Source organism: Ammodytes marinus (genome assembly GCF_949987685.1).
Source record: "Ammodytes marinus genome assembly, chromosome: 5".
Lineage (NCBI taxonomy): Eukaryota > Metazoa > Chordata > Actinopteri > Uranoscopiformes > Ammodytidae > Ammodytes > Ammodytes marinus.
In genome coordinates this window covers 4,037,379-4,064,878 of record NC_137234.1, presented here as the reverse complement: position 1 = coordinate 4,064,878, position 27,500 = coordinate 4,037,379, and the positions used below count along the sequence as shown (strand labels likewise).

The following is a 27,500-nucleotide window of genomic DNA, read 5'->3' as shown; positions in this document are numbered from 1 at the left end:
GCCACTCTGGATCTGCCAACCAATCGCATAACGTTTGGTCGTGACGTATAGTATGTCATGCGCCGGCTTCTGACTATAACTGAAACTGGCGCACGACCTCAACTTCATTGTTCTCAGCCACTCCCTCTGTTCGCTGATTGGACCGGTAAAAAATCTACCGCAGAAAACCCGCGATTATACCGCGGGACCCAGATTGACTACTGAAGGGAAATGAAAATTGAGCGGAAGTAGGTAGGCGGGCGGTGCCAGGCTATGTCATAGAAGTATGTCATAGAAGTATACATAAAAGGTCCTGAATGTGGGGCGCACAATGAGGATTTTCTTTGGGGACGAACTGGTTTGCGTTGGACCTATTTTCTTGTCCTTTTTTGACTTTGCCATAAAGCCCCTGTAACTGTAAACCCAAATCAACAACATCCTTCTAACTATGTACCTTGGGGAGTTAGCTGCATGGTAGTAAAGCATCTGAGAATAGTTATAGGCATATTCATCAATCCAAGTTAAGGATATTAGCGGTGACGGTCATGGTTATTTTTAAATACCCCAGGATACTGTATTAGTGGATTACAGCCCAACTCTAATGCATGCGTGCTCAAGCCTACGAACGGACGTGGTTTCAACGTGATTTCAACAGTATATGACGTGATTTGAATGTGACATGAACGTGATTTGAACGTGATTTGAACATGCTTTGAACAAACGGGATTTGAATGTGACATGAACGTGATTTGAACATGCTTTGAACGGGATTTGAACAAACGGGATTTGAGTGTGACATGAACGTGATTTGAGTGTGACATGAACGTGATTTGAGTGTGACATGAACGTGATTTGAACATGCTTTGAACAAACGGGATTTGAATGTGACATGAACGTGATTTGGCAGAGGGTTAGTAGCGTACCTGTCGTGGTCTACGTGCTGGTCGGCGTCGTACATACAGAAAGGCTTGTCGATGGTTGTGCATTCGTTCATGAACTCTATGGATCCTCCGGTGTCCGCAGAGATGTCACAGATAGCCAGCATTCTGGAGACAGAGGGAGAGAGGGGTGTGGAGAGAGAGAGAGAGAGAGAGAAGAGAGAGTGGGGTGTGGAGAGAGAGAGAGGGGTGTGGAGAGAGAGAGAGAGAGAGAGAGAGAGAGAGAGAGAGAGAGAGAGAGATTTTTTATTTATTTAATTTTTTTCACAAGAAAAATGTAACATAACACACATTTTGTGATTTTTCTTAAATCTTCATCTCTACATTACTTAATGGAAATGCTTCTAATGAAAATATATTTTTTTGGGGGGGGGGATTTGGTGGAAAAGTTGTCAGTAGTTTTTTTTTTTTTTTTTTACATCAAGTTTACAGAGTTTAGGATATATAAACACCAGTTTTTTTTTCAGTGCACACACAGTACAGACAGGAGGAGGAGGAGGAGGAGAAGATATTCACTGATTTTGACATAAAGGGATTTTGACAACAAGCGTTCTCCAGAATCACTGACTCCACCTTTAGATGTGCAATATATAACTTTGGTTGCGTCAGAGAAGTGAAACATTTTCTAAGATATATTCTCATAACTGAATAAATAAACTTTCCTCACAGGAAAATGTGATCCCTGATGATAGAATTATTCAGTACCAAGAATTCAATAACGACCAAAAATGTTTTGTAAACTAACTGCAGGCTCTGTGAATGTAAACAAATCCCCCTCCTCTGAAACTGCATAGTGCACCTTTAAATCTGAATGTACAGGTGATACTCATATTATTAGAATATCATGGAAAATTAATTGGAATTGAGACAAGAATTCATGCAAAAAGGGGCCTGAATCAAGTTCTGAGTACATATGCATGATTATACTTTATAGAGGGTCGACATTTCTGTATTTAAAATCCCTTTTTTATTGATTTCATGTAATATTAACATTTTCTGAGATTCTGAATTTGGAGTAAGCCATATTAATCAAATTGATAACAAATAAAGGCTTGAAATATCTCACTTTGCATGTAATGAGTCTATATATCGTGTGAATGTCGATAGTTAGCCTGCTGCTATCGGTGTATGAATCTGTGTGTGAATGGTAACGTGGGAAAGGAAAAACAGGTCTCCCTTGTAAAAGAGTCTTCGGTCTCAATGGGATTTACCTGTATAAATAAAGGTAAAAAAAAAAAATATATATATATATATATAATATATTAGTTTCACCTTTTAAGTAGAATTTACTGAAATAAATGAACTTTTGCACAATATTCTAATTTTTCGAGTTTCGCCCGTATCTCTTACCTGTGTGGTAGGACTGGCGATCCCTCGGTAGCGGTCTTGCGGACCTTGGGCGGTCTCATGAGCTTCTGGGCGTCCAGTCGTCTGAGAAGACGCGGCGTGTGAGGAGGGTCCCAGAATATACCGTTTATCAGACAGGTGGTGTAGGGGGCCACCTGAGGTTAGAGGGACACAACACTTAGAATGGGAGGGTTCCATGTACAGCATTCTGTCTATCTGTCTGTCCGTCTGTCTGTCTGTCTGACTGTCCATCCATCCATCCATCCATCTATCCATAGTTAATTACAACACTATGTACAGTCTGTCTGTCTGTCTGTTGGTCTTTGTGTCTATCTATCTGTCTGTCTGTCTGTCCATCCATTTATCTGTCTGTCTGTCCATCCATTTATCTGTCTGTCTGTCTGTCTGTGATTATGCATTTTTTTTTTTTACAGTTTGATAAACCTGAGTACAAGTCAGACTGTCAATAACGTTATTATCCGATTGCCGTTGCTCTCATTCTGGTGTAACTAACCTGGGAATTTATTTGAAACCAAAGCCTCAGTCCCTTCTGGATCAGTGTTTTTCATTTATTCTATCGTCATAACAATATTCAACAGTGTTGTGCCATATTGCATGTTTTCCTGATATCATGCGGCCCTAGCATGGACTGAGAGTGATGTCTGGTTAATCCCTTGAATATTCTGGGCTCTCCTTTAGTGGATGTGTAGGTTTAGGGCGTATTCACACATGCCGTGTTTAGTTCGGTTGAAACGAACTCAGATGCACTTCTGCCTTCGGTGCGCATCTTTCAGGCAGGTGTGAATAGAGCAATCGCACTCGGGGGCGGACCAAACAAGCGCTCCGAGACCCAGCTGAAGAGGTAGTCTCGGTGCGTTTCATATAACGTGGCATTGTCATAGGGCTACACATTATAACCATATGAAACAACAATCATTTGATGTTTTTCCTCTTTATTTATAGGCTAGATGTAGGCCGTTTTATTATTTTTAACCCCATATTATATCAGTTATATATTTTGCAGTTTTCACTTCGTTCTTCCTGTTTCTCTCCACCCCAGAATGTCTGTCCAATGAATGAATGACCTCAGATCACGTGTGGTTTTGCTTCGTAATGCTGGTTCACTTACAAAAGGGGCAATGTGAAAGTGGACCACACCAAACAAAAAAAATCTAAACTCTATTTGGTCTGGACCAAAGCAAGTGAACTAGCGGACTTTCCCAGTGTGAATACAGCCTTAAACATGCCACATGGAACATGTTGTGAAACCTCATCAAGCAGCACGTGTTCACTGCTGTGGATTGAAATAGAGTGACTGACAGGAGCAGCTGTGAGTGAGGTGTGTGTGTGTGTGTGTGTGTGTGTGTGTGTGTGTGTGTGTGTGTGTGTGTGTGTGTGTGTGTGTGTGTGTGTGTGTGTGTGTGTGTGTGTGTGTGTGTGTGTGTGTGTGTGTGTGTGTGTGTGTGTGTGTGTGTGTGTGTGTGTGTGTGTGTGTGTGTGTGTGTGTGTGTGTGTGTGTGTGTGTGTGCTTGCATGAGTGAGTATAGAAATACTGTAACGAAGTGTGTGTGTGTGTGTGTGTGTGTGTTTCTACTTGAAAAGTTTACAAACTTTTTTTTCTGTAAGCAGTGTCACAGCTATTTGTCAATCATATTTATTTAGTTAGTGAGAGTGTGAGTGTTTGTGGGCTTGCGTGTATGTGTATGATCATCTTGTGTGTGTGTGTGTGTGTGTGTGTGTGTGTGTGTGTGTATGTCCCGTGTCTGTGTGTGTATGTCCCGTGTCTGTGTGTGTGTGTGTGTGTGTGTGTGTGTGTATGTCCCGTGTCTGTGTGTGTATGTCCCGTGTCTGTGTGTGCGTGTGTGTGTACGCGCGTGTGTGTATGTCCCGTGTCTGTGTGTGTGTGTGTGTGTGTGTGTGCGCGTCCCGTCCCGTGTGTGTGTGTGTGTGCGCGTCCCGTGTGTGTGTGTGTGTGTGTGCGCGTCCCGTGTGTGTGTGTGTGTGTGCGCGTCCCGTGTGCGTGTGTGCGTGTGTATGGACTCACGCTGGTTCTAAAGTGAGAGGTGTAGAGCTCCGGGTGGTTCTCGTACTCCAGAGGATCGTAGAGTCCGTCGCTGATCCTCATCAGATGGTGATGTCGGCTCAGAACCGTCGCGTACACTTTGGTCATATCTGAAGTGTATATATACTTTATTATTATCCCAGAGTTGGGACATTTGTGTGGTCAAAAGTGCAGCACATTTAGGACATATAGGCATACAAGTGGGCACGCCACACACAACAACAACAACAACATTTAAGAATAAATAGTTCAGTTAATCAGTGAGGCAGTAGCAGGCCTAAAAAGAACATTCTGACAACACAACAACAACAACTAGATTATTGAAAAGTTAATAGGAAATGGCACTTTTTTCCCTGGTTTTTCACAGACCCAAAGCGCTTTACATTGTTTTGTACACATTCACCCAATCACACACACATTCATACACCGATAGCAGCAGCAGCTACCACGCAGGGTGCAAGCTAACTATCAGGAGCAGTTTAGGGTTCAGTGTCTCTTTGCCCAGGGACACTTGGACATGTGGCGGGGAGACGGGGGGGATCCAACCAAAGTAGAACTTGATATGTTTTCTTGTATAAACAGTATTTCATGAAATTCAGATAGCAGTTAAGTTAGCTCTTGCATCATTGTCCCCTGTGTGGATATTTTGCAGTTGCCATGGTGACAGGGCGGGCTGCTGTAGCCAGTTGATAAACGTATTAAGACTTACTGTTCCAATGCAGCTCCGAGGTGTGTTGGTTATTGTTGATGCACATAACATCATTATTCACACCAGGGCTGTACAGTGCGACAGTTTTGATCGCATTTGCTACTGAAATTGATCACGTGCGATGATGAATACGAATCCTTTCGCACTCGTGCGACAGGTTGATAATGAGGAGAGGCTGTCTTTGAAACACAGAGGACAGATGCACAACACTGCTTAGAGGGCTCTACATTAACACTGCGGGTAAATGAGTCTTAGGCAAGTAAGTTATTGAGTCCACCCTCCACTTTGGCTGGTGAAAGATGTGTGCTCGGGATCTGTGTTCGTGCAGCGATTCTAGGTATAAAAACTTCACGGCTTCAACGGCAATTACCGGAAAGAGACGGCACATTACCGCAGTTAAGTTAGCGAGTGTACAAACACAACATTTCCTGTGCGCCTTCACATTAAAAGCCTGTTACTAGCCAAACGTGAGTTGACTTTTATTTTGAAGCCGCTTTTTTCTAGCTTGAAAGGCAACTCATTCAGCTGCAGCGAGCAGTCAACAGTAGCCTAGTCTATTTAAACAAAGTTTTAAATGAGCCACTAAAAAGCTACTCCCAACACATTCACAACAACCTATTTAATTTATCCTAAATTGTACCAATATGTATACTTGTTTATTTAATAGGCTATGTTTAATGTTTTAAAGTTTGGTTTTAATTAACAGAAGGACATTATAATAATAATTCTGAATCAGCAAAAAATTGCAATTGGCAGGTTAGATTCTTTTTTCTAAATTGCAATCAGTGCACCCCTATTAATTTTTCTACAATTATTACTGCACACACTAGGATATATTAATTGTGAATCTCAAATGAGACCAGGATGACATGCTCAAAGGTAATTAGAGCAAAATGCAAGGGTTAAGGTTATGCAAGTTTTCAATCATAGCCTACTTTGTGTGCTACCAAATTTATTTTTGTGCTACTGAATTTTTTTGCTTGCTAGCACCGGTGCTACCACCTAAAAAAATAAGCGTACAGCCCTGATTCACACACATGTTCCATGCGTGTGCGTGTGTGTGTGTGTGTGTGTGTGTGTGCGCATTCTGTACCTCCTGTCTCAGAGTAGTCCTTTAACTCCAGAGGCTCCACATATTCAACAGGAAGCTCGTTCAGGATGTCCTGGGCTCCCTACAGGAATAAAGACGTAGAAGAAGAAGAAGAAATGGAGCGTGAAAAACTACAATTCCCAGAAGGCCATTGGGCACTGTAATACAAATAAAAAACAAATCGATTGGCAAAGTTAAAAATGTTAACCTAAACCAAAGTATCTTGCCTTTTACTGTTTAGACAAATTCAAAAAAAGTGTGTGTGTGTGTGTGTGTGTGTGTGCGTGCGTGCGTGCGTGCGTGCGTGCGTGCGTGCGTGTGTGTGTGCCAGCGTGCGTGTGTGCCAGCGTGCGTGTGTGCCAGCGTGCGTGTGTGCCAGCGTGCGTGTGTGCTACAGTGTGTGTTTGTTTTTGCCCTGTTTGTACCTTGGACACATTGCCAGTGCCAGTGAAACAGAAGGTGACTGGTCCGATGGATTTGGGCATCAGTCCCATGGAGATCTCATACCCACAGTCCCTCACTGCCTGGATGGCCTGGCTCACGTTCCTGTAGTTATGGGCCATGCCGATGTGCTGGGGACAGACAGGGAGTGATGCAATAAGAATCACACTGAATTTTGTTTTATTCAACAACAACAACAACAATCAATAGAATAATATTTACAATCTTTAATTAAATAAAAAAAATATTAAAAAAAATTGTATCCTGAAATTATTGTTATTATTATTTAATTAAATAAAAAACATTTAAAAAAAAGTATCATACTGAAAAGGCATTAGAAGAATTATTCTTTCTGTCAGAGGCTGCATTCAAAATCGCATACGTCACAGCAACAATCTGACACAGTTAACCCGGGTCAAGAAGTGATTTTGAAGTCTGTCTTTTGAGTCACGGCTGAGCCTCACATATTGTAGTCTATTGGATCTACCGGTAACCTGGCAACGGTAACTTGCTGTAGCCTAACGTTTTAGTTATTTGGATGAGAAAGGAGGGGGCAAGATAATTGATTAACATGACACACTGGTCGCTAACAGCGCTATGGCATTTCATCTGAAGCTCAGAAAATAGCCTTAAACCTGCAGTGTGTAGAATTTTGGGTTTTATTTCCTCGCAGATTTTGTAGAAAGTAATTATAATATCCATAAGTACATTTAATTTAGTGCATAATAGCTGAACATTTTTTTTTGAATTATTATTTTTTCCTTTAGAAAGGGTCTCATATATGTCCATATGTCTGCATATTTTGGACCAAGGCCTAGTGCCGCCATCTTGAAAGTGTCATAGTTGGAATGTCATCAGGTGCATTGTTTAAAATTTAGAATTGTTCTTGTCCTTGAAGGCCACTGTAGCTTCTGTTATTATTCAAAAGGGGTGGGGTTACCCAGGCAGCGTTGCATTCTAGAACTTTGTAGAACTTTCTTGATGATGTCATATTACACACTGCACCTTTAAAGGGACACTGTGTAACATTTTAAGTAATCTATTATCTAAAATCAATATCCTCATTCATAAATTTGTCCTCATTGGTGTAAAATCCCCTTATCCTCCTGAGCGGAGAATTATAAATATTAATATTGCATTTTGTACATTGAGCTGGTAAGTCTTACGGAGGAATCCATGTTTTTGGAATGTCATCAGGTGCATTGTTCAAAATCTAGTCCTTGAAGGCCACTGTAGCTTCTGTTATTATTCAAAGTCGTGGGGTTACCCAGGGAGCGTTGCATTCTAGAACTTTCTTGATGATGTCATATTGCACCTTTAAAAACATTAGTCGGTTACTTTCCAGAGCAGATGCACTGGAACACAGACAGGTCGGAACTCGGAACTACCAAGTCGTAAATTCCTGAGTTCCGAGTGCAATTGAACGCAGCATTTTCTCTCACCATGAAGGGGGTGTGGTGTCCCAGGGCCAGGAACCGCAGACCCAACCCGTGCAAGATGTTAATCATTCCTGAAACAGAAACAAAAACATAAACACAGATTAATCCTGTTAAAAGTCTAATAGGGGGGCGCCCTTAGCTCAGTTGGTAGAGCGTCCCCCCCATGGGCCTCGGCCAGCAGAAGACCCGGGTTCGATTCCAGCCCGCGGTCGTTCTCTGCATGTCACTCCCCTCTCTGCCCCATTTCAACTCTGTCTCTACACTATCAATAAAGCATAAAAATGCCAAAAAAAAAAAAAAAAAAATCTAATATTAAATAGTATTTTGATATGAAGCACCGTACATGTAAAAACACACAGAAATTAATTAACTTTTTAAAGTAAATATATTTTAATGTGCCATATAATATGAAGAACATCATTTACAACATGTGCAATATGCAGTCAACTAAAGGGTGCATTATAAGGGCATTTCAATGTTTACAACTGAGGCACACTTCTTTTTGGTATATTTTAATGAATCACACACACACAGAGACATACACACACACACACACACACACACACACACACACACGCACGCACGCAGACACACTTGAAGTTTTCCTACCTGCGACTCCAGCCCACTGACCGAAGGCTACGATCCTGTAGCCGTTAGGATCCACCATCTTCTCATAGTCGATCAGACGAACCTCCTGAAGTGACACAGTACAGTTTGTTTAGACAGGATTCACTCTTAACCTGTACGTTTATCTATTTTTATTTTATTTTTATTTTTATAAGATATTTTTTGGGCATTTTTATGCTTTATTGATAGTGCAGAGACAGAGGTGAAATGGGGCAGAGAGGGGAGTGACATGCAGAGAACGACCGCGGGCGGGAATCGAACCCGGGTCTGCTGCTGGCCGAGGCCCATGGTGGGAGACGCCTTACCGACTGAGCTAAAGGCGCCCCTGTAAGTTTATCTATTTACTTGATTATTTTATTAATTAAAAAAATTTATTAATTTATTTTTATTCATGTATTTATTTATTTTTATTATTCGCTTTGGCAATTTGTCTGCCTGTATTCGTTCTATGTTTTTATGAAAATGCTATTTTCAAATTTTATTTAATTTTTTTATATATTTTTTGGCTTTTTCCATGCTTTATTGATAGAGACAGAGGTGAAATGGGGCAGAGAGAGGGGAGTGACATGCAGAGAACGACCGCTGGCGGGAATCGAACCCGGGTCTGCTGCTGGGCCCGGCCTGGGGGGGGGAGGGGACGACGCCCTACCAACTGAGCTAAGGGCGCCCCCCTAATGTCTAATCTTGATGTATTTTCTGCCCCTGTAAAAGGCAAAGACACACCAACTACCGACCGTCGCCAGAAAATGGAGTCTGCCGATGCGTCCCCGCCCCCTCCAGACCCTCCGACGATGTCCAACGCACGATTATCGGCCCGGTGTGTCCTGGCCTTAAAGCACTTTGAATGGCCTTGTGTCTGAATTGTGCCATAGAAATAAACTTATCTTATCATTATTTAGTTTGTTACTCTGTGTTTGTCTGCCAGCCAGTTTGCCCATGACAAAGGCATCATGAAAAACTATATAAAAATAGCATTCTTTGCACTGACGGTCTCGTTTGCTGTTACATGTCATTTATGATCATCAGAGGAAAAAATTTGACTTTTTCAGAAATATTAAAAAAGTTCCTCGTGGTAGCGCCTTTAGAGAAACATTGGAGAGAAACGGGAACAGTCACGTGTTATGGGATAAAAGTGACACAATGTCAGACAGTGTTACAACAGATTAAAAACAAACATTGACTTTGTGTTTTTCAAATAGCCTTCAGAACGTGGCTCTAGAAGGCAGTGTCTTTTAGAATGAGTAACTAACTGACTAACTAAGCTGGCTGCAATTCTCATGAGTTATTAAAAAAACTCTGGGCAACTTCAGGTCAAAAAATTTGAAATTGGGAAGTTATGTGTGTGCTTGTGTCTGTGAGTGAGTGAGTGAGTGAGTGAGTGAGTGAGTGAGTGAGTGAGTGAGTGAGTGAGTGAGTGAGTGAGTGAGTGAGTCTGTCTGTCTGTGTGTGTCTTTCTGCGTGTGTGTGTGTGTGTCTGTCTGTCTGTCTGTCTCTGTCTGTCTGTCTCTGTCTGTCTGTCTGTGTGTCTTTGTCTGTCTGTCTGTGTGTATGTCTGTCTCTCTGTCTGTGTGCCTCTGTCTGTGTCTCTGTCTGAGTGAGTGAGTGAGTGAGTGAGCGTGCGTGCGAGCGAGCGAGTCTGTCTGTGTCTGTCTGTGTCTTTCTGCGTGTGTGTCCGTCTGTCTCTGTCTGTCTGTCTGTCTGTCTGTCTGTCTGTCCGCCTGTCTCTGTCTGCCTGCCTGCCTGTCTGTCCGCCTCACCTTAGTCAGTAGGTCTTCCAGTAGGCCCATATTAGCCTCCTGAGCTTTGATCGTGTGTGAGAAGAATGCGTAGGTTTTCCTCGGCAGAACTTTCTCCTCCGGCGGCCGCTTCACTCCGATGATCAGAGAGGCTTCAGAGATGTCCTCCTGAACCACCGCGCCCACACGCATGTAGTACTGCAAAACACACACACACACACACACACACACACACACACACACACACACACACACACACACACACACACACACACACACACACACACACACACACACACACACACACACACACACACACACACACACACACACACACACACACACACACACACACACACACACACACACACACACACACACACACACACACTTATTTTAACTCTTAAAAGGGGGAGACAGTGATTCTGGAGAACGCTTTATTTCAAAATCACTTATTGGTCAAAATCAGAGAATATCTCCTCACGATCCACTACCTGTCTCAGCCGAGCTAAGGGTCTAAGGGCCGAGGGTGTCATACTGTATGGAATGTGAAGCCCACTGAGGAAAATGTCTATTTGTGATATTGGGCTATACAAATAAAACTGATTTGATTTGATTTGATTTGATCCATTGTTTTGGGGCAACTGTGGCTCAGGTGGTAGAGCGGGTCGGCTGATGATCAAAGGGTTGGAGGTTCGATCCCCGCCCTGCCACCTGTGTCATAGTTGTTGTGTCCTTGGGCAAGACACTTCACCCACCTTGCCTCGTGTGAATGTCGATAGTTAGCCTGCTATCGGTGTATGAATGTGTGTGTCAATGGTAACGTGGGAAAGGAAAACAGGTCTCCCTTGCAAAAGAGTCTTCGGTCTCAATGGGATTTACCTGTATAAATAAAGGTTAAAAAAATAAATAAAAAAAATTGTTGCGTGCCTCACCTTCTCGTGAATGGCCCTGCGGTTGGATGGTTGAACCAGGACTTTGACTCCAGCGTTGGTGAGCTCCTTGACGTGCCGGGGGGCGAGCGGTGCCCGTCTCTCCCAGGGATTGACGTCCTCTCGGCGGATAGCCATGACGGCTCGGGGGGGGTCTCCATGGAGGTCCGAACGAAACCGCACGGACACACAGCTCTGTGTCCGTCTACCATGGTGCCTGAGGAGCCTCAACATGACTACACACACACACACACACACACACACACACACACACACACACACACACACACACACACACACACACACACACACACACACACACACACACACACACACACACACACACACACACACACACACACACACACACACACACACACACACACACACACACACACACACACACACACACACACACACACACACACACACACACACACACACACACACACACACACACACACACACACACACCTCTGCTTAGGAAAGACACACACACACACTGTGAAGTAATACTGCAAAAAAAAACATGTTAAATCTTATCACAGTGGGACAAGAGTTCATAAAACAGTTCCTATGATCTATATAAAACTGAAGAAAAACAAAAAATTCACAACACAGTTTGCCTCAACATGACACACGCACGCAGGCGCGCACACACACCTTCGCGCACACACACACACACACACACACACACACACACACACACACACACCTCTGCTTAAGACAGGGACAGGGACACACACACACACACACACACACACACACACCTCTGCTTAAAACAGGGACACACACACACACTGCTGAGTAATATGCAACTAGGTTACGCATAGCAGTGCTGCAGTACGAGTATATTCTTCAGTCATTGATAACAGTGTGTTTGAGAGTCAGGTGAGGTTTGCTGCAGGAGAGAGCTGCTGATAGGACAACAGGTTTCTACAGACAACTAAACAATAAAATACCATAAACAATCATTATGATTCAATTATGTCTCAAAAGCGGGGTACTTTTTAAATGGCGGTCACACATTTAACAGATGTGTGTGTGTGTGTGTGTGTGAGTCAGAGAGAGAGAGAGTGAGAGAGAGAGAGAGTGAGAGAGTGAGAGAGTGAGTGAGTGAGTGAGTGAGTGAGTGAGTGAGTGAGTGAGTGAGTGAGTGAGTGAGTGAGTGAGTGAGTGAGTGAGTGAGTGAGTGAGTGAGTGAGTGAGTGAGTGAGTGAGTGAGTGAGTGTGAGAGAGAGAGAGTGAGTGAGTGAGTGAGTGAGTGAGTGAGTGAGTGAGTGAGTGAGTGAGTGAGTGAGTGAGTGAGTGAGTGAGTGAGTGAGTGAGTGAGTGAGTGAGTGAGTGAGTGAGTGAGTGAGTGAGTGAGTGAGTGAGTGAGTGAGAGAGTGAGTGAGTGAGTGAGTGAAGGCCGAATTCCACCGGCTGCATCTCCGGTCCTTCTCCGCTCCAGCACGGCAGAAACAGTAATACAATTAAGAGCAGTCAGTGGGTGAGTTTCCACCACGTCCGCTGCACCGTCTCTCTGCTCCGCTGCTGCTCCAGCTCTCCGGTGAAATACGCACTGCTTCTATTTCTGCCGGATGCCTGAGCTCACCGCATCAATTTAACACAGAACACATCGAGATAGACAGGAACACAAGCGCCGACAAAACAATAAAACCTCCGGTTAATTTTCAAAATAAGACACTCGGTGTTCACTGCAGGTGACATTCTCAAAACAAAGACACATACAAGCATGTCCACTGTTCTTTTACTCGTTCGGATGGGAACAATAACCTTCCGTGCGTTCGTTGTTGTGTAAATACCATATAGGAGAATCATATTATCAAGAGCGATCGCCCGTCACTTTTATTACCGCGGGAACTCCTCGTTCTCGCGACTCCAGCTGTTCAGCGGAGCTGGCCGTGCCTGCTTTGAAAACGGAGCCGGTGGGTATTGACGGACGTGGGCGCACGGAGCAAAACCGTTGGACACCGCACGCGCAGCCAGTGGAATTCCGGGGTGAGTGAGTGTGTTTGCAAGACAACAACAAAAACTACCATCTTGGTTCCTCTCTGGAACCAGTTTTCCTTTTTTTAAGAGTGTATTTCTCTAGTCATGGAACTTTTGATTTTAAAGTAATGGCCCAAAATGTTTTAGAAGAAGAAGAAATGGGCAAAAGGTAGCTCATCGCTAGTTAGCTTAGCTCAAATAATGGTAGTCAAGTGGGTAAAGTTAGCCTTGCCTACGCTGACATAGTTAGCTTAGCTCAAATACTGGGAGTCAATGGGTAACTTTAGCCTCCCTAGACTGAGGTTGCGTTCCGAATCGCATACTTTCTACTATATAGTATGTAGAAAAAAGATTTAGGATGTCCCGATTCTTGTGGCCAGATTTAGGATGGTTAGAATACCCGGATGGTCTACTTCATGCGGCCAAGATTGTTAGTGTTGAAAAGTGCATCCTATTTGGGCGATTCTGACCCACAATCCAGTGCGCACGTGAAGTGACGTAACATCGACGAAGCCTATAGGTCCATGTTATGAAAACAAACGGGGATGCGACGGATATAAAATCAAGAGGCAAGATCAAGGCGCAATGTTATGATGAAATAAGAGAGAAAAGTATGTCCCAATAGTATGCCTACTGCATCCTAACTAGATTCTTTTTATCGTCAGATGTAGTATGTAGAATAGAAAAAAGAAAGAGTATGCGATTCGGAACGCAACCAGACAGTCAGAAGACAAACGTTTACGACATCACTAAACCCTCCTGTGTGCTTCGTTGAGACTTGTTTATTTTCCACTTTATGTTGTGCTCTGGTATGTGCCCCAGTCGCCTTGTCCTGAACCCAAGAGTGAGGCAACAAGCTAACAATGAAAAATGCTGAAGTATTCCTTTAAAAAAGGTGGAGTCAGTCAGTGCGTTTACATGCAGACTCATAATCGGATAACTAAACGAATAAGACCTCAACAGGACTTGTAAACTGCATGTAAACACCTTTATCCGATCTACTTCAGACACAAATCGGCACAATAACGGACAAGAGAAGTCGGATAAGAACACCTAGATAATTCGTTCATTGTCGGCTTTCTCTCTGCATGTATACAGGGATCGGATATCGCATATCGGACTTCTCGTTCTGTGCTTGTGTGCCTGCGCGTGATAGGCTACACCATGGGTTATTGACGGAAGAGAAGCGGACGTGGCTCTAAAACCACTTGTTGAAAGCATGGTTGAAAGGGTTACAGCGCCACCTAGCATAGTGGAGACAGCCATGCATCGGACATTTATCCGATTTCTGAAAGGCCATGTATACTCAGACAAGTGACACGGTCCGTTCGAGTGTCTTGTTCGATATATGTGATAATCCAATCTAGTTGTGCCATGTAACCGCACTGACTGATTCTGGAGAACGCTTGTTGTCAAAATCAGTGAATATCTCCTCACGATCCGCTACCTGTCTGTACTGTGTGTGTGCTGAAAATAATCCAGTGTTAATACATAGCCTACAGGCGCTGTACACTGGTATGTTGCTATAGCTACAGCCCATCTTCATTTACACACACACTTTGTTTAAAACCATTTTACAGAGCCTGGGGCCATCTATTAAACGGTGCAGTAAGCGGTTTATTTATGTTAATATAAGTGTTAAATCGCTCTTTATTCATACAGTGATCACTTACATAATGTGCACGTTTCATAAAGCTGATCTCTCAGTCAGCTGCTTTGCGCCTACAATTGCGGAGCAGGTAAAAATCCTTCCCAATGTCTGTTTTGATGGTTTTTATCATGTTTTATCACACTTATGGATCTGAGATGATGCTAGATAACTTGCTGCTTGAAGACCGCAGTGCATTAATGTGGTGACATAGGGACGAGCGAGGGGACTGCTAACTGCAGTAACCGACAGGAAGTTAGCTAAAAGAACCATTCCACTTACAGCACCTTTAACACTAGTTTTTTTTTTTCAGCACACGCTCAGGTAGTGGATCGTGAGGAGGAAAAAAAGTGATTTTGACAACAAAAAATCAGAATCTTGAAGGCCCCTCATGGGACCCCGAACCACATGTTAGGAAACCAGTTGCTAATAGCCCTACAGTAGCCTAACATTTCCCCGAAACCATTTATTTTTAAACCAGCCAAACTACGCAGGCTGGGTATCAATCATGTTTAAGAAGGTGCAACGAGGAGCTTTTAAGATAGGCTATGTTTGGGAAGGGAACGTAGCAGTAACATCTAACCCCCAATAACAATGATTCGCGAGTCACTGTTAACACTATCTGACGTCAGTACAGAATCCCAAACAAATCAATAATAAGTGATTTTAGCTCTCGAGGCTCGTGTGGGAATGTTTATGGACAGACATTGAAGACCCACATGGATCAAGTTCCGGGGTCTAGCTGGTCCACTAAAACATACTTCTAACCTTCAATCCAGTCGCATTCTTTACACACGTTTAGTTACAGTTTTTAAAGTTATCGATACATTGATCGATAGATGGATTGATCATTCATTCATTCATTGATCGCACGTGCAGTGGCGGGTCGCACTCACTCACCTCTTCGACCGGTTTGTGGAGAGTCACACAGAGGTGAGACGAGCCGAGCCTCAAGCAACTTCACGGCTCACACAGGACAGAGCTGCAACTTTACACACACACACACACACACACACATAACACACACACATAACGAGAGAACACTAATCCACGTCCGGTATTATTTTCAAAGTAAAACTCACTTGTCTAATGTTATGTTAATGCACTGTACGTTTTAAGATTTTTTTTTAAGATTAAGAAATGATACCTATCTAATGTTATTGTATTCCATTTGAGTATACCTGTGTTCATTTGAATTGTATTATGCTAGCAAAAAAAAATTTATTTTAACATTTGCGTCTAAAATCATTCATCACAAAAGTGTCTCAATCTTACATGTCTGACTTCCATTTTCCCCTCATACCTCTAAATTTATTCTCAAACATTTAGAAATATATGTTGGTAACGTGAATGGATTACCAAAACAATGTAAACTAATCATTATTACCAAAATAAAGTAGATTATATAGATCTATGGTTACTTACAGGTAGTTTATTGTATTTTATTCTGAAGGTTAAACCCTCAGACTTCCAGGTTTTTCCCGGTGATGTCGATGGAATGGATGGAATTTTCCTGCAGGACAGAGGTGCGCTTGTTTCTGTGTGCAGCGCGACCCCACACGGGCGGCTTCATTGCTTAAAGTTGTACATAACAGTTAGAAGCGATATTTAATAGATACACATAGATATAATATGTTTCTGAAGTTGTTCCTGAAGTGAATACCCCTGCGTTCCAATACCTATACTTCCCTATTTAGTATGCCAGAGAAAGATATAGGATGTCCCAGTATGCACGTCAATTGTAGTATGCTGAAAAGACATAAATGCCCCACTAACTCCAATAGCATGTTGGAGTATTCGTCTTTATTCTTGACATTTCTCTACATGTTGGGTTCGTTTTGATTGGGTCTATTTGCGGGCGGTGCTAAGGTGAATGTGTCCGCTTTTAGGAGCTGATCGCATGTTATAAACAAGCGCCGGTATGCTGACAGCGCTGAGGCCTCTCGTCCAATCAGCGCCCAGAACCGAGGCACGGCCTTCTGCTACACGTCGCACTGTGATGACGAGAATCTTCCCTGGACACATCTGTAACAAGTGTTTAGGCTTTATGTATTGAAACTAACCATGAAACTAACATATGTTTGTATGTAAAATAAATTACTGTCTGGTGCGCACCAACTTTTTTCTCTCGCCATGTCACTTCAGGGGCTCCTTACTATTGTGAATTTGTGAATGGATAAAATGTATATATTTTTTTATGTAGGCTATTTATTTTAATTTAGATCTAGGGGCCACTATAACTTTATTTTTTTTATTTTTCTCGCCATGTCACTTCAGGGGCTCCGTACTATTGTGACTGTGTAAATACATAATAATTAATATTTTTCAACATAAGCTTTTTATTTGTTTTTGTTTCGTTTTTGTTTTAGATCTAGGGGCCAGGGACATACACTTTTGAGATGCTCTGGAAACTTAAGCTGCCATTCTAGGTCTATTGTCACATATTGGTCGACCCCTCATCCGTCTAGGTCTAGTTCATCCTACCTCCCCATATCTCATGTATGCTTTGAGGGATGTTATTCAAACTTACAGTGGGACTCGAGGGCGGACTGAACTTATTTTGGAAGTCAAAGGTTACTGTGACCTCACATACTGACAGGTCGCTGTTGCCTGTTTGTTTAACTGTAGAGTTACTAGTAGCCAATGTTATGCACTTACACTGTGTTGCTGTACACTTTGAGTTGTGTGTGTTCATAAATTAAGTGTGTTTATGGTAGTGTGTCTGTGTTCACTTTGACAATCATTTCACAATAAAAAAGTCAAAACATTTGACCTAGTTTTGCATATTTCTGACATGTAAAAAAAAAAGCTTCCGTCACAACATTAACGTAAGAATTAGTTGAAATTATTTTATTTTGCTAAATGTTTTTTTCATTTGATTTAGAGAGTCTTTCCCTGCGTTCCAAATCACATACTTCTTTCTTTTTACTACACTACATACTAAAGTACAGAAGAGTTTTAGGGCCACGGGAGAGAAAAAAAAAATCAGATAAGGAAGATTTTCGACAAATGTCAAGAATAAAGACAAATACTGCAAAATGGAATTAGAGTTAATGGGGCATCTATGTATTTTCAGCATACTACAATTGACGTGCATGTATTGGGACATCCTACATATTTTTCTGTCATACTAAATAGTATGAAAGTATGGGTATTGGAACACAGCTGTCTTCATCAGATAGTGCCGCGATGGAGAGCAGCGAGTCATCGTTCACGGGCACAGAGACCCCGCCTCTTTATAGCGCTCTGTCTCCTGATTGGATAAAAATATATTGGCGGGATACTAGAAATGTTATCTGTCAATTACTGCAAAGCTGAATGACTGGGAGACCTGTGTTATGAACTGTGCATACTGTTTAAGATAGATAGATAGATAGATAGATAGATAGATAGATAGATAGATAGATAGATAGATAGATAGATAGATAGATAGATAGATAGATAGATAGATAGATAGATAGATAGATAGATAGATAGATAGATAGATAGATAGATAGATAGATAGATAGATAGATAGATAGATAGATAGATAGAGTCCTGTGTTATGAACTGTGCATACTGTTTAAGATAGATAGATAGATAGATAGATAGATAGATAGATAGATAGATAGATAGATAGATAGATAGATAGATAGATAGATAGATAGATAGATAGATAGATAGATAGATAGATAGATAGATAGAGACCTGTGTTATGAACTGCACATACTGTTTAAGTGATTGCTGTATGAATATAGAGTGATTTTAAATGTATATTAACAAAAAAGAAAATCATGATCACACACATACAGTTGATTTTATTTATTCTTTTTTAAAGCATCTGCAATTTGAGACCCCGAAAAGAAAAAAAACTATAACCGTCACCATGACAAACAGCGGTACAATTTAAAATAAATATCATAAAACACTTCTTCTTCTTCTTTTTACAAGAATCCTGAGATTTAAATCAAGAACAACAACAGACCGAGGGCTTTAACATATTGGTTTGAAACCTGTGTGTTTAATATATTAAAATTGAAAGCTATAGTGCGTATCTTCTGTCGACCCCCATGAGGAATTCTGAGTAATTACAACAACACTGTCGGTGTTATCTACATGAGGTAAAGCCTTCAGTGATCGCGCATTGGATTTTATACCTTCTGCTGTACGTCCAGGTTTTTTTTCTTAGCAGTAGAATCAACAACTGAAACATTTCTTGGGCTCTTCTTGGGGATTTTTCTGAGCTCCTGCACCAGTGTCAGGTTTGGGGGGGGGGGGAGCGACACCAGTTTGTAAACGCTGCCATACTGAGAAATACAGAGAGAGTTTTGTGGAGCTGATAATAGGCTTAATCAACTTTGTGTCAACTCATTTGGCGATGGCTTGAATGCAACCAACATTAATTTATATGAAAAGTTACGCACTATAGCTTTTTAAAGTGGATTTTCAGGGCTAGAAAGGTCAAAGGTCAAGGTCTAGGGTCAGATTAGGTTGGAGGGGCAATAGTGGGGGACTGGAGAAGCTAGGAAGTGTCCTGATGGCAATTGAAGGGTGAGCGTAAAGGGTTACGTTTAGGGTCAACAGGCCAAAGGGCTAGTCGAGGAAAGGTCTTTTTTTGGGTCACATCTATGACGACATATTGGGAAATGTAGTTGTACTCAAATGAAAGAAATTCCTATTTTCAAAATGGCAGACTTTGTGGAGCTCGTCGGGCCGGATGTCTTCCGTTTTAAGTTAAATAAATCTTGACCAAAACATACAATAACCTCATCAAATACAGCTCTGGAAAAAAATTAAGAGACCACTCCAAATGTTCAGTGTCTCTCGTTTTTTACTATTTATAGGCATATGTTTGAGTAGAATGAACACTTTGGTTTTATAATATAAACTACTGACAACATTTCTACTAAATTCCAATACATGTTTTGTCATTAAGAGCGTTTTCAATAAGTAATGTAGAGATGAAGATTTAAGAAAAATCCAGACTGGTCTCTTAATGTTTTTCAGAGCTGTATATCCAACTTGAGTTTAATCGACACCCGATTTTAAATAGTCGTTGTAATGTGACAAAATACTATTAGTTTTTATTGGCTTTGTGTTGAAACGTGTCTTTCTGGGGGGGGGGTGCTCATGGTGTAGTGGTTAGATCCCCCTTCCTCCCCCCCCCATCCACATAGAGTCTCAGTCCTCTTCACAGCAGACCCGGGTTAGAATCCAGCCCGGGTCGTTCTCTGCATGTCATTCCCCTCTCTGACCCCATTTCATCTCTGTCTCTCCAAACTGTCTATTATAAAAAGCATAAAAATGCAAAAAAAAAAAAAATCTTAAAAAAAAAATATGTGGCTTTCTTAAACAGGGAATTGAACAGAATTTGAGGAAATACTGAGGTTTTTGGTTGAATTAGCTCCACAACCAAGGTTTTCGCCATATCACGATTGTCAACAATGTCATCTGAGATTGTTTATTTGGTGTGTTTTGTGTTGTGTGTTAAAGTGTTATAAGTCTTTGGGGGGTGCTCCTCCCATAGAGTCTCAGTCCTCTTCACAGCAGACCCGGGTTAGAATCCAGCCCGGGTCGTTCTCTGCTGCATGTCATTCCCCCTCTCTACCCCCATTCCATCTCTGTCTCTCAACACTGTTAATGAAGCATGGAAAATCCCCCCCCCCCCCAAAAAAAAAATTAAAAATTATACAGCAGTTGGTTATGTCCGAGTAATTTGATTGGACCAGAGACATTTCCAAAACAAAATATATATATAAAAAAAAAAGAATAAACCCAGACCCAGGTTCGAATCCCGCCCCGGGTCGTTCTCTGCATGTCATTCCCCTCTCTGCCCCATTTCAACTCTGTCTCTCCTGTCTGTCTGTCCGTCTGCCTATCTGTCTAATAAAGCAAAAAATGCCCCAAAAAAAACAAATCTTAAAAAAAAAAAAAAATGTTCATAATAATTTTTTTTTCTTTGTCTTTCTCATGCTTTCTGTGCCGCGACCGCATCGTGTAGTTTGCGGATGTGTTTCTTGAGGTCAAAGTTCCTGCAGAAGCCCTTGCCACAGGTGGGGCAGGTGAAGGGTTTCTTATCGTTGTGCGTGTGCATGTGGAAGGTGAGGTTGTACACCTGATGGAATGCTTTGCTGCAGATGGAACACTTGAACTGCTTCTCCCCGCTGTGGGTCAACTTGTGGTTCTTGTAGTTTCCTGTGAGAAAAAAAAATGGAAAAGAATGGAGGGAGGATTTAGAATTTAAGAAAGACTGTCTGAAGACTTTTCTGTTTCCATTTTAACCTGTACTTTTTATTTTATTTAAATTTTTACTTAAAGTTTTACTTCTTTTCATTCGCTTTTAAATGTCTTCTAATGTGTTTTATGTATTTTAATCTTGCTCCTGTAAAGCACTTTGAGTGGCCTTGTGTTTGAATTGTGCTATAGAAATAAACTTGAAAAAAAAAGGAATGTGTTTTTTTACAACATTTTTGGTCTTTTTTTTATTGTAAACATTGTCTTACTTTATATTTTTATATTTTTTAAATTGTTTTATTTAACTGTAGTCTTTTTTGTTTTTGAATATTTTTTGTAAGACAGTTTTTTTTTGGTAGGAGGATTTAGAATTTAAGAAAGGAAATGTTGTGATTCTAAACAGTTTGGTCTTTTTTTTAGATTATTTTTTGGCATTTTCAAGCTTTATTAGATAGTACAGAGTTGAAATGGGGTGACATTATTTAAAAATACTAATGTTGGGATACAGATGGTTGTATAGGAGTAATATACAGACGCAAACAGACACGGTTTAATCAGACCTTTGATTTATATTCTCAATATATATTTTCGCCTTGTGCAGTGTTTCCGCCTTAGAGCAAAGTCATGTCACAGGTTAGATATCTACGAGCTGCCAACCCTTCAAAATAAAAGTATTTTCTCCCTTTAAGACATTTTTAGAAATCTTAAAAGAGAAAATACTGCAACTTCACAATAAAATGAGCAATTAATTATTATTAAAGCAAGGTCTGAAAAATACATGTGGCCTATTTGGTTGAAGAAATATGTTTTCATTCGTATTTATCATAATCGTAATATTCTTCAGACCTTGAGGCTGGGAAAGGGAGAAGGAAAATTATACTGAATACAAATAAACACTACATTAAAAAAGCACGTTTGAATTAGCCTACTTACATACATCATTATAAACATATTACAACATTTCTGGAACTTAAAAAAAATGTATCTGAAGGTTTAGGAATTTGTACAATTTGCAGGAAATGCTTTTTAATACTGAGATCAACTCACAAATCAAAATAAAGATTTATTAAGAGAGGAGATAAGTTGATAAAATGATTGGAAGGAAGAGGTGGTTTATTTCGCCCTGGGTTATGCCTTTCAGGGAACAATCTGGGCACATTTTGACTTGTGAAAAGTGTGTTAAGTGTTTACTAATTTTCCCTGCGTTCCAAATCGCATACTCTTCCTTTTTTCTATTCTACATACTACATCTGACCATAAAAAGAATCTAGTTAGGATGCAGTAGGCATACACTTGGGACATACTTTTACTTATTTATTTCATCATAACATTGCGCCGTGATCTTGCCTCTTGCTTTTATATCCGTCACATCCACGTTTGTTTTCATATGGAGGCTCCGTCGATGTGACGTATACACAGTAGACATCCAGGTATTTTTAAAACATACTAAATCTGACCACAAGAATTAGGACATCGTAAATAATTTTTTCTACCATACTAAATAGCAGAAAGTGTGGGGATTGGAATATGATTGTAATGCAGGGTGGGAGTCAATAGCCTATTATGCAACCTGACAGGAATTTACCTGCAGACGCTAACTCAGGGCACAAAGACTATTTCACCTTTCCATGTAAAAATGACATTTAACCTAAATTATATTTTCATATATTATTCCTCACAAAATAAAGCTGTTGGTTTGTGCATCAACCAACAATCACAGAACTTATTTTAGTAAAGATGTTAAAAGAACATATTCTATTATTACCTCCATGGTCTATTTAATTTATAAGATAAAAATTGTTAGCCTATTTTTTTTTTTTTTTCATTTAACTTTTATTTATCCTCGAGAGACCAATTGAGGGGTGACCCTCATTTTCAATGACGTCGAGTTCAAACAAATTCAAAGGAAAAACAACAATACATGAACAATATTCAACGCAAATACATCAAATACATAACAACAGGTGAAGAGAAAAACAATTGAAACATTTACACAGTGGTGAAGATTAAGTGGTAGCAATTAAAATTAAATGGGTGAAAGTACAATATAGCCTAATTAAAACAGTTACAGGTAGAGTTTGGCAGATTTAAAATAGTTTGTTTAAATTGGTTAAAGGATATGAAGTTATTTAGTTTAATTTGTTGCTGTAAGTTATAGTAGTGCTAAAATCACCTGCAGTATCTAACCTTAACTGTTACTCAGAAATCGTTCAGTCAATATATTTTGCAGATGAAAGCAGAAAAATATAAAAAGATATGGCAGCCTTTCATGACACCTTTTTGATTTTTTTTTTAATCTTTTCCATAACATTTACCTTTTAGTTTAAACAATGTCCTTAGAAACCTGGAAAGTATTTTTTATTTTTTTTTAAATTCAAAAGATTTCATTCCGTTCCATACCTTTCTGGTGGAATCCTTTCCCGCAGAACTCGCAGACGAAGGGTTTGTATCCGGCGTGGATGCGCGTGTGCGTGTTGAGTGTGGAGCTGCGGTTAAACGCTTTCCCGCACTGGTTACACTTATGAGGCTTTTCCTATTGGGAGAGAAAAAAATAATAAAGAAAGGAAGTGATTAAAAATACAATGGAGATAGAAAGAGAGAAAAGAGAGAGAGACAGACAGAGAGAAAAGAGAGGTAGAGAGAGAGAGAGGTAGAGAGGGAGAGAGAGGGAGAGATGGGGGAGAGGGAGAGAGAGAGGTAGAGATGGGGGAGAGAGAGAGAGAGAGGGAGAGATGGGGGGGAGAGAGAGAGAATGAATGATAAACTGCCTGTCTGTTTAAAAAATTTAAATTTGTTTATTTCTATTTTGGAAAACAAACACATCGGTTGTAAATATTAAAGATTGTTAGAGATATTTACAGTGATTTTACAATGATTTTTTTAGGCTACATAGCACTTAGACCGATTTAGGCTTTTACACACACACACACACACACACACACACACACACACACACACACACACACACACACACACACACACACACACACACACACACACACACACACATTTAACAATATGATTGACTGTTTTTGCCCTTTGTTTTTATTAAAAGCAATTTCAATATTTTCGGATTATCTTGTATTGTATTTGTATGTCTCTGTAAAGCACTTTGAATGGCCTTGTGTCTGAATTGTGCTATAGGCTACACACATAAGCTTGCTTTGCCTATTTTTTTTTTTGTTGGGGGGGGGGGGGGGGGGACATTTACGAGTGAACCAAATGCCAGATACAGCTCCGGAAAAAAATAAGAGACCAGTCTGGATTTTTCTTAAATTTTCATCTCTACATTACTTATTGAAAATGCTCTTAATGGACAAAAAATGTATTGGAATTTAGTAGAAATGTTGTCAGTAGTTTATATTATAAAACCAAAATGTTCATTCTACTCAAACATATGCCTATAAATAGTAAAACGAGAGACACTGAACATTTGGAGTGGTCTCTTCATTTTTTCCAGAGCTGTAAAGGTATAGGCTTATTACATTAAGGATGTTTTTACACAGTGTCGCCACTAGAGGAGCTCACACACAACAAACAGGCGAGAGGGCGCGAGGCAAGAGGCACGAGCCATAGAACATTTATTCTTAACAAAAAGCACAAAAGATTTCACTATATTTTACATTTATTTAGACAAAAAGTGATGCTTCAGTTTACTCATAATGCAACTGTATATGATTTGTTTTTGAACAGGATTACAATTTAGTGTGAACATTGATAAAGTGCAGAGTATAGAAAATGGCATAGTTCATGTCACTTTGTTTTAACTATAATCTTAACCCCATATATACTGTTACAACAAAATGCATAAGGCTATATAATATATATTTGTTTTTAAACTAACGTTGTCTTTTACACAATCTAAAAATCCCAAACCAACCCAGACCTTCACAGATGACTGCGAGTAACATATATGGCGTATATCCGATATATATAATATTCGTTCATTTGACATATTTTAAGTTTAAAGTTTAAAGGCTATAATGGCAAAAAAAATAAAAAAAATAAAATCGTAAACCAATTCATTATAGTAGTCTCATGTTACAGATAAATATGGATATGGTGCAACATCCTGATCAGGCTTTTATTTTGACACCAACATTCATTGTCAATATTAATTAAAAATAAAGTTAAAGTTTTGTTAATAGGAATACATTCAAATCAAATACATCTCTCTTGTATAGGTTTGTAGTGAATAAGTGACGTGTGTGTGTGTGTGTGTGTGTGTGTGTGTGTGTGTGTGTGTGTGTGTGTGTGTGTGTGTGTGTGTGTGTGTGTGTGTGTGTGTGTGTGTGTGTGTGTGTGTCCCTTACCTGAGTGTGTATGATCTTGTGTCGACACAGCGTGCTCGCCTGACGGAATCCTTTGCCGCAAACTTTACACACAAACGGCCGCGCGCCTGTGTGCACGGGCATGTGGCGCGTCAGGTTGTAGTGCGCGTTAAAGACCTGCAACAGAAAAATAATTGAATTCATTAATAAGAATAATGTGTGTGTGTGTGTGTGTGTGTGTGTGTGTGTGTGTGTGTGTGTGTGTGTGTGTGTGTGTGTGTGTGTGTGTGTGTGTGTGTGTGTGTGTGTGGTGTGTGTGTGTGTGTGTGTGTATGAGTGTGTGTGTGAATGGGTGAATGTGGTAAGAAATGTAAAGCGCTTTGGGGCTGAGAAAATCGGCTAAGAAAGCGCTATATAAGTCAAAACCATTTACATACCATTTAATAAAAATAAGAAAAATGCAATAAAATCTTCAAACAGACCATGGATACGTTGCTATACAACCACACATAAAATATCATAAAATTCAAAAGCAATATCATAGGCTATAGGCTACTTTATTTGAACATTAAATGAGTAACAATAGATTTTAAATAAAAAAATACTCTATACTATATATGGATATTTACTTTGGCTAATTTTCGCTAAAATAGGCTATAGGACACATTTCACAAGAATTCGGTCATATATCCATCTTAATATTAAAGCCCATTGTATACCACTTCAAGGGTTAATTGATGGTTCGCGGTGTTTTCCCATTAAAACCAACACAAAAAAAAATGGAAAAAAATCAAGTGCTTACCGATTATCAAATTGAGTCTATTTACTAATAAAGGGCTAATAGGACATGTGATTTGTATAGCGCTTTTCCCAGATAGACATTTAGGCTATTATTAGACACTTTAGGCTGCATAATAGCTCATTAAACCCACGTGAACTGCAGAATCCCACTATTAAAAAGACATCTCTTAAGTGGTGGGTCAAAGGAGAACCTGTCAGATGTAATTTCAATTGAGTATCCATACATTTAATGGGGGACATTTTTAACGCAATAATAATAATATATAATAATAATAATAATAATAATAATAATAATAATAATAATAATAATAATGATAATGATAATGATAATAATAATAATAATAATAATAATAATAATAATAATAATAATAATAATAATAATAATAATAATAATAATAATAATAATGACCATTAAAACCTGCGCACGCATTAGCCTACGCACCGTTATTAAGACACTCACACGTCATACGCCTTTAACACGTGTCGTCATAAAGAATGTGTGGAGCGCGTCCCATGAATAAGATTATCGTCTCCATCTAATTAAAAGCGTGTTTAATCCTGGTGTTTCCAAGCGCGTCTGTGTCCAAAAAGGTTACAGGTCAATATTTCAGTTTTCTTTATGGAGAGTCTAAAGGGCGGCGGGCGGGCGCTAATCGTTTATCGTGGAGGTATTTTCTTTGTGATTTTTCTTAAATGCGATTTTGGGTTTTCTAATGTCTATATCGTGATGTGTTTTTTATGCCCCTGTAAAGCACTTTGAATGGCCTTATTGTGCTGACGAACTTGTGCTATAGAAATAAACTTGCTTTGCCTTGCGCTATGGAGAGGGTGAGAAGAAATCTACAAGTGCGACGGAGGGATGCAATGCGGAAATAAATGAATTAATTAATTAAACGGACTTAATAATGACTATAGTGCAATGAACACAGATTATTTTTGTAAAGAAAAATGTTAAGGGAAATAAGTCAGCAAACACGTAGCCTATTTTTTTTTATCTTGAAAAATCCCCTTTTCTGTTCCATATTTAGTCAAATTAACTTAATCTTAGAAATGTTCACGTAAGGTTGACTTGAAGTATGATTATTAGTAGCCTATTATTATGTGTGTGAGATGGGGTCTATATGTTGTATTTCTTTAATAACAAATAACATCGCGTATTTATAAGTGAATTATTCTGAATCTGAACAGTCAGCTAAATTTTCCCTCTACAGAGAATACAGATGATTTTAATGGTTATAGTTGAATGATTCCAAAGTTCTTTGACCCTAAAGT

The 27,500-nt window shown here is 40.0% G+C and overlaps 2 protein-coding genes across 4 annotated transcripts in view; both read right to left on the bottom strand.

Annotated features, from left to right (window-relative positions):
• The window catches only part of aass (aminoadipate-semialdehyde synthase), a 519,315-nt gene extending 503,382 nt beyond the window's left edge, over nucleotides 1–15,933 (bottom strand). For all 3 annotated transcript variants that reach the window (XR_013844881.1, XM_080027927.1, XM_080027928.1), the window contains exons 1-10: nucleotides 15,844–15,933; nucleotides 11,304–11,536; nucleotides 10,390–10,566; nucleotides 8,615–8,699; nucleotides 8,009–8,076; nucleotides 6,551–6,697; nucleotides 6,129–6,207; nucleotides 4,309–4,436; nucleotides 2,268–2,419; nucleotides 903–1,025 (exon numbers count right to left, since the gene is read on the bottom strand). Coding sequence is in view for 2 of the 3 variants with exons in the window: in XM_080027927.1 (XP_079884053.1) it covers nucleotides 903–1,025; nucleotides 2,268–2,419; nucleotides 4,309–4,436; nucleotides 6,129–6,207; nucleotides 6,551–6,697; nucleotides 8,009–8,076; nucleotides 8,615–8,699; nucleotides 10,390–10,566; nucleotides 11,304–11,534 (1,190 nt within the window). In the remaining variant the exon portion in view is untranslated. The remainder of the gene's footprint in view (nucleotides 1–902; nucleotides 1,026–2,267; nucleotides 2,420–4,308; nucleotides 4,437–6,128; nucleotides 6,208–6,550; nucleotides 6,698–8,008; nucleotides 8,077–8,614; nucleotides 8,700–10,389; nucleotides 10,567–11,303; nucleotides 11,537–15,843) is intronic.
• Nucleotides 15,934–20,890: 4,957 nt separating this feature from the next.
• On the bottom strand, nucleotides 20,891–26,718 carry fezf1 (FEZ family zinc finger 1; the record flags this gene model as incomplete). Its single annotated transcript, XM_080028497.1, has 4 exons — nucleotides 20,891–21,117; nucleotides 23,557–23,689; nucleotides 25,470–25,604; nucleotides 26,698–26,718. 4 exons carry the CDS (start codon nucleotides 26,716–26,718, stop codon nucleotides 20,891–20,893), a joined length of 516 nt encoding a protein of 171 aa, XP_079884623.1.
• Between the last annotated feature and the right edge of the window lie 782 nt (nucleotides 26,719–27,500).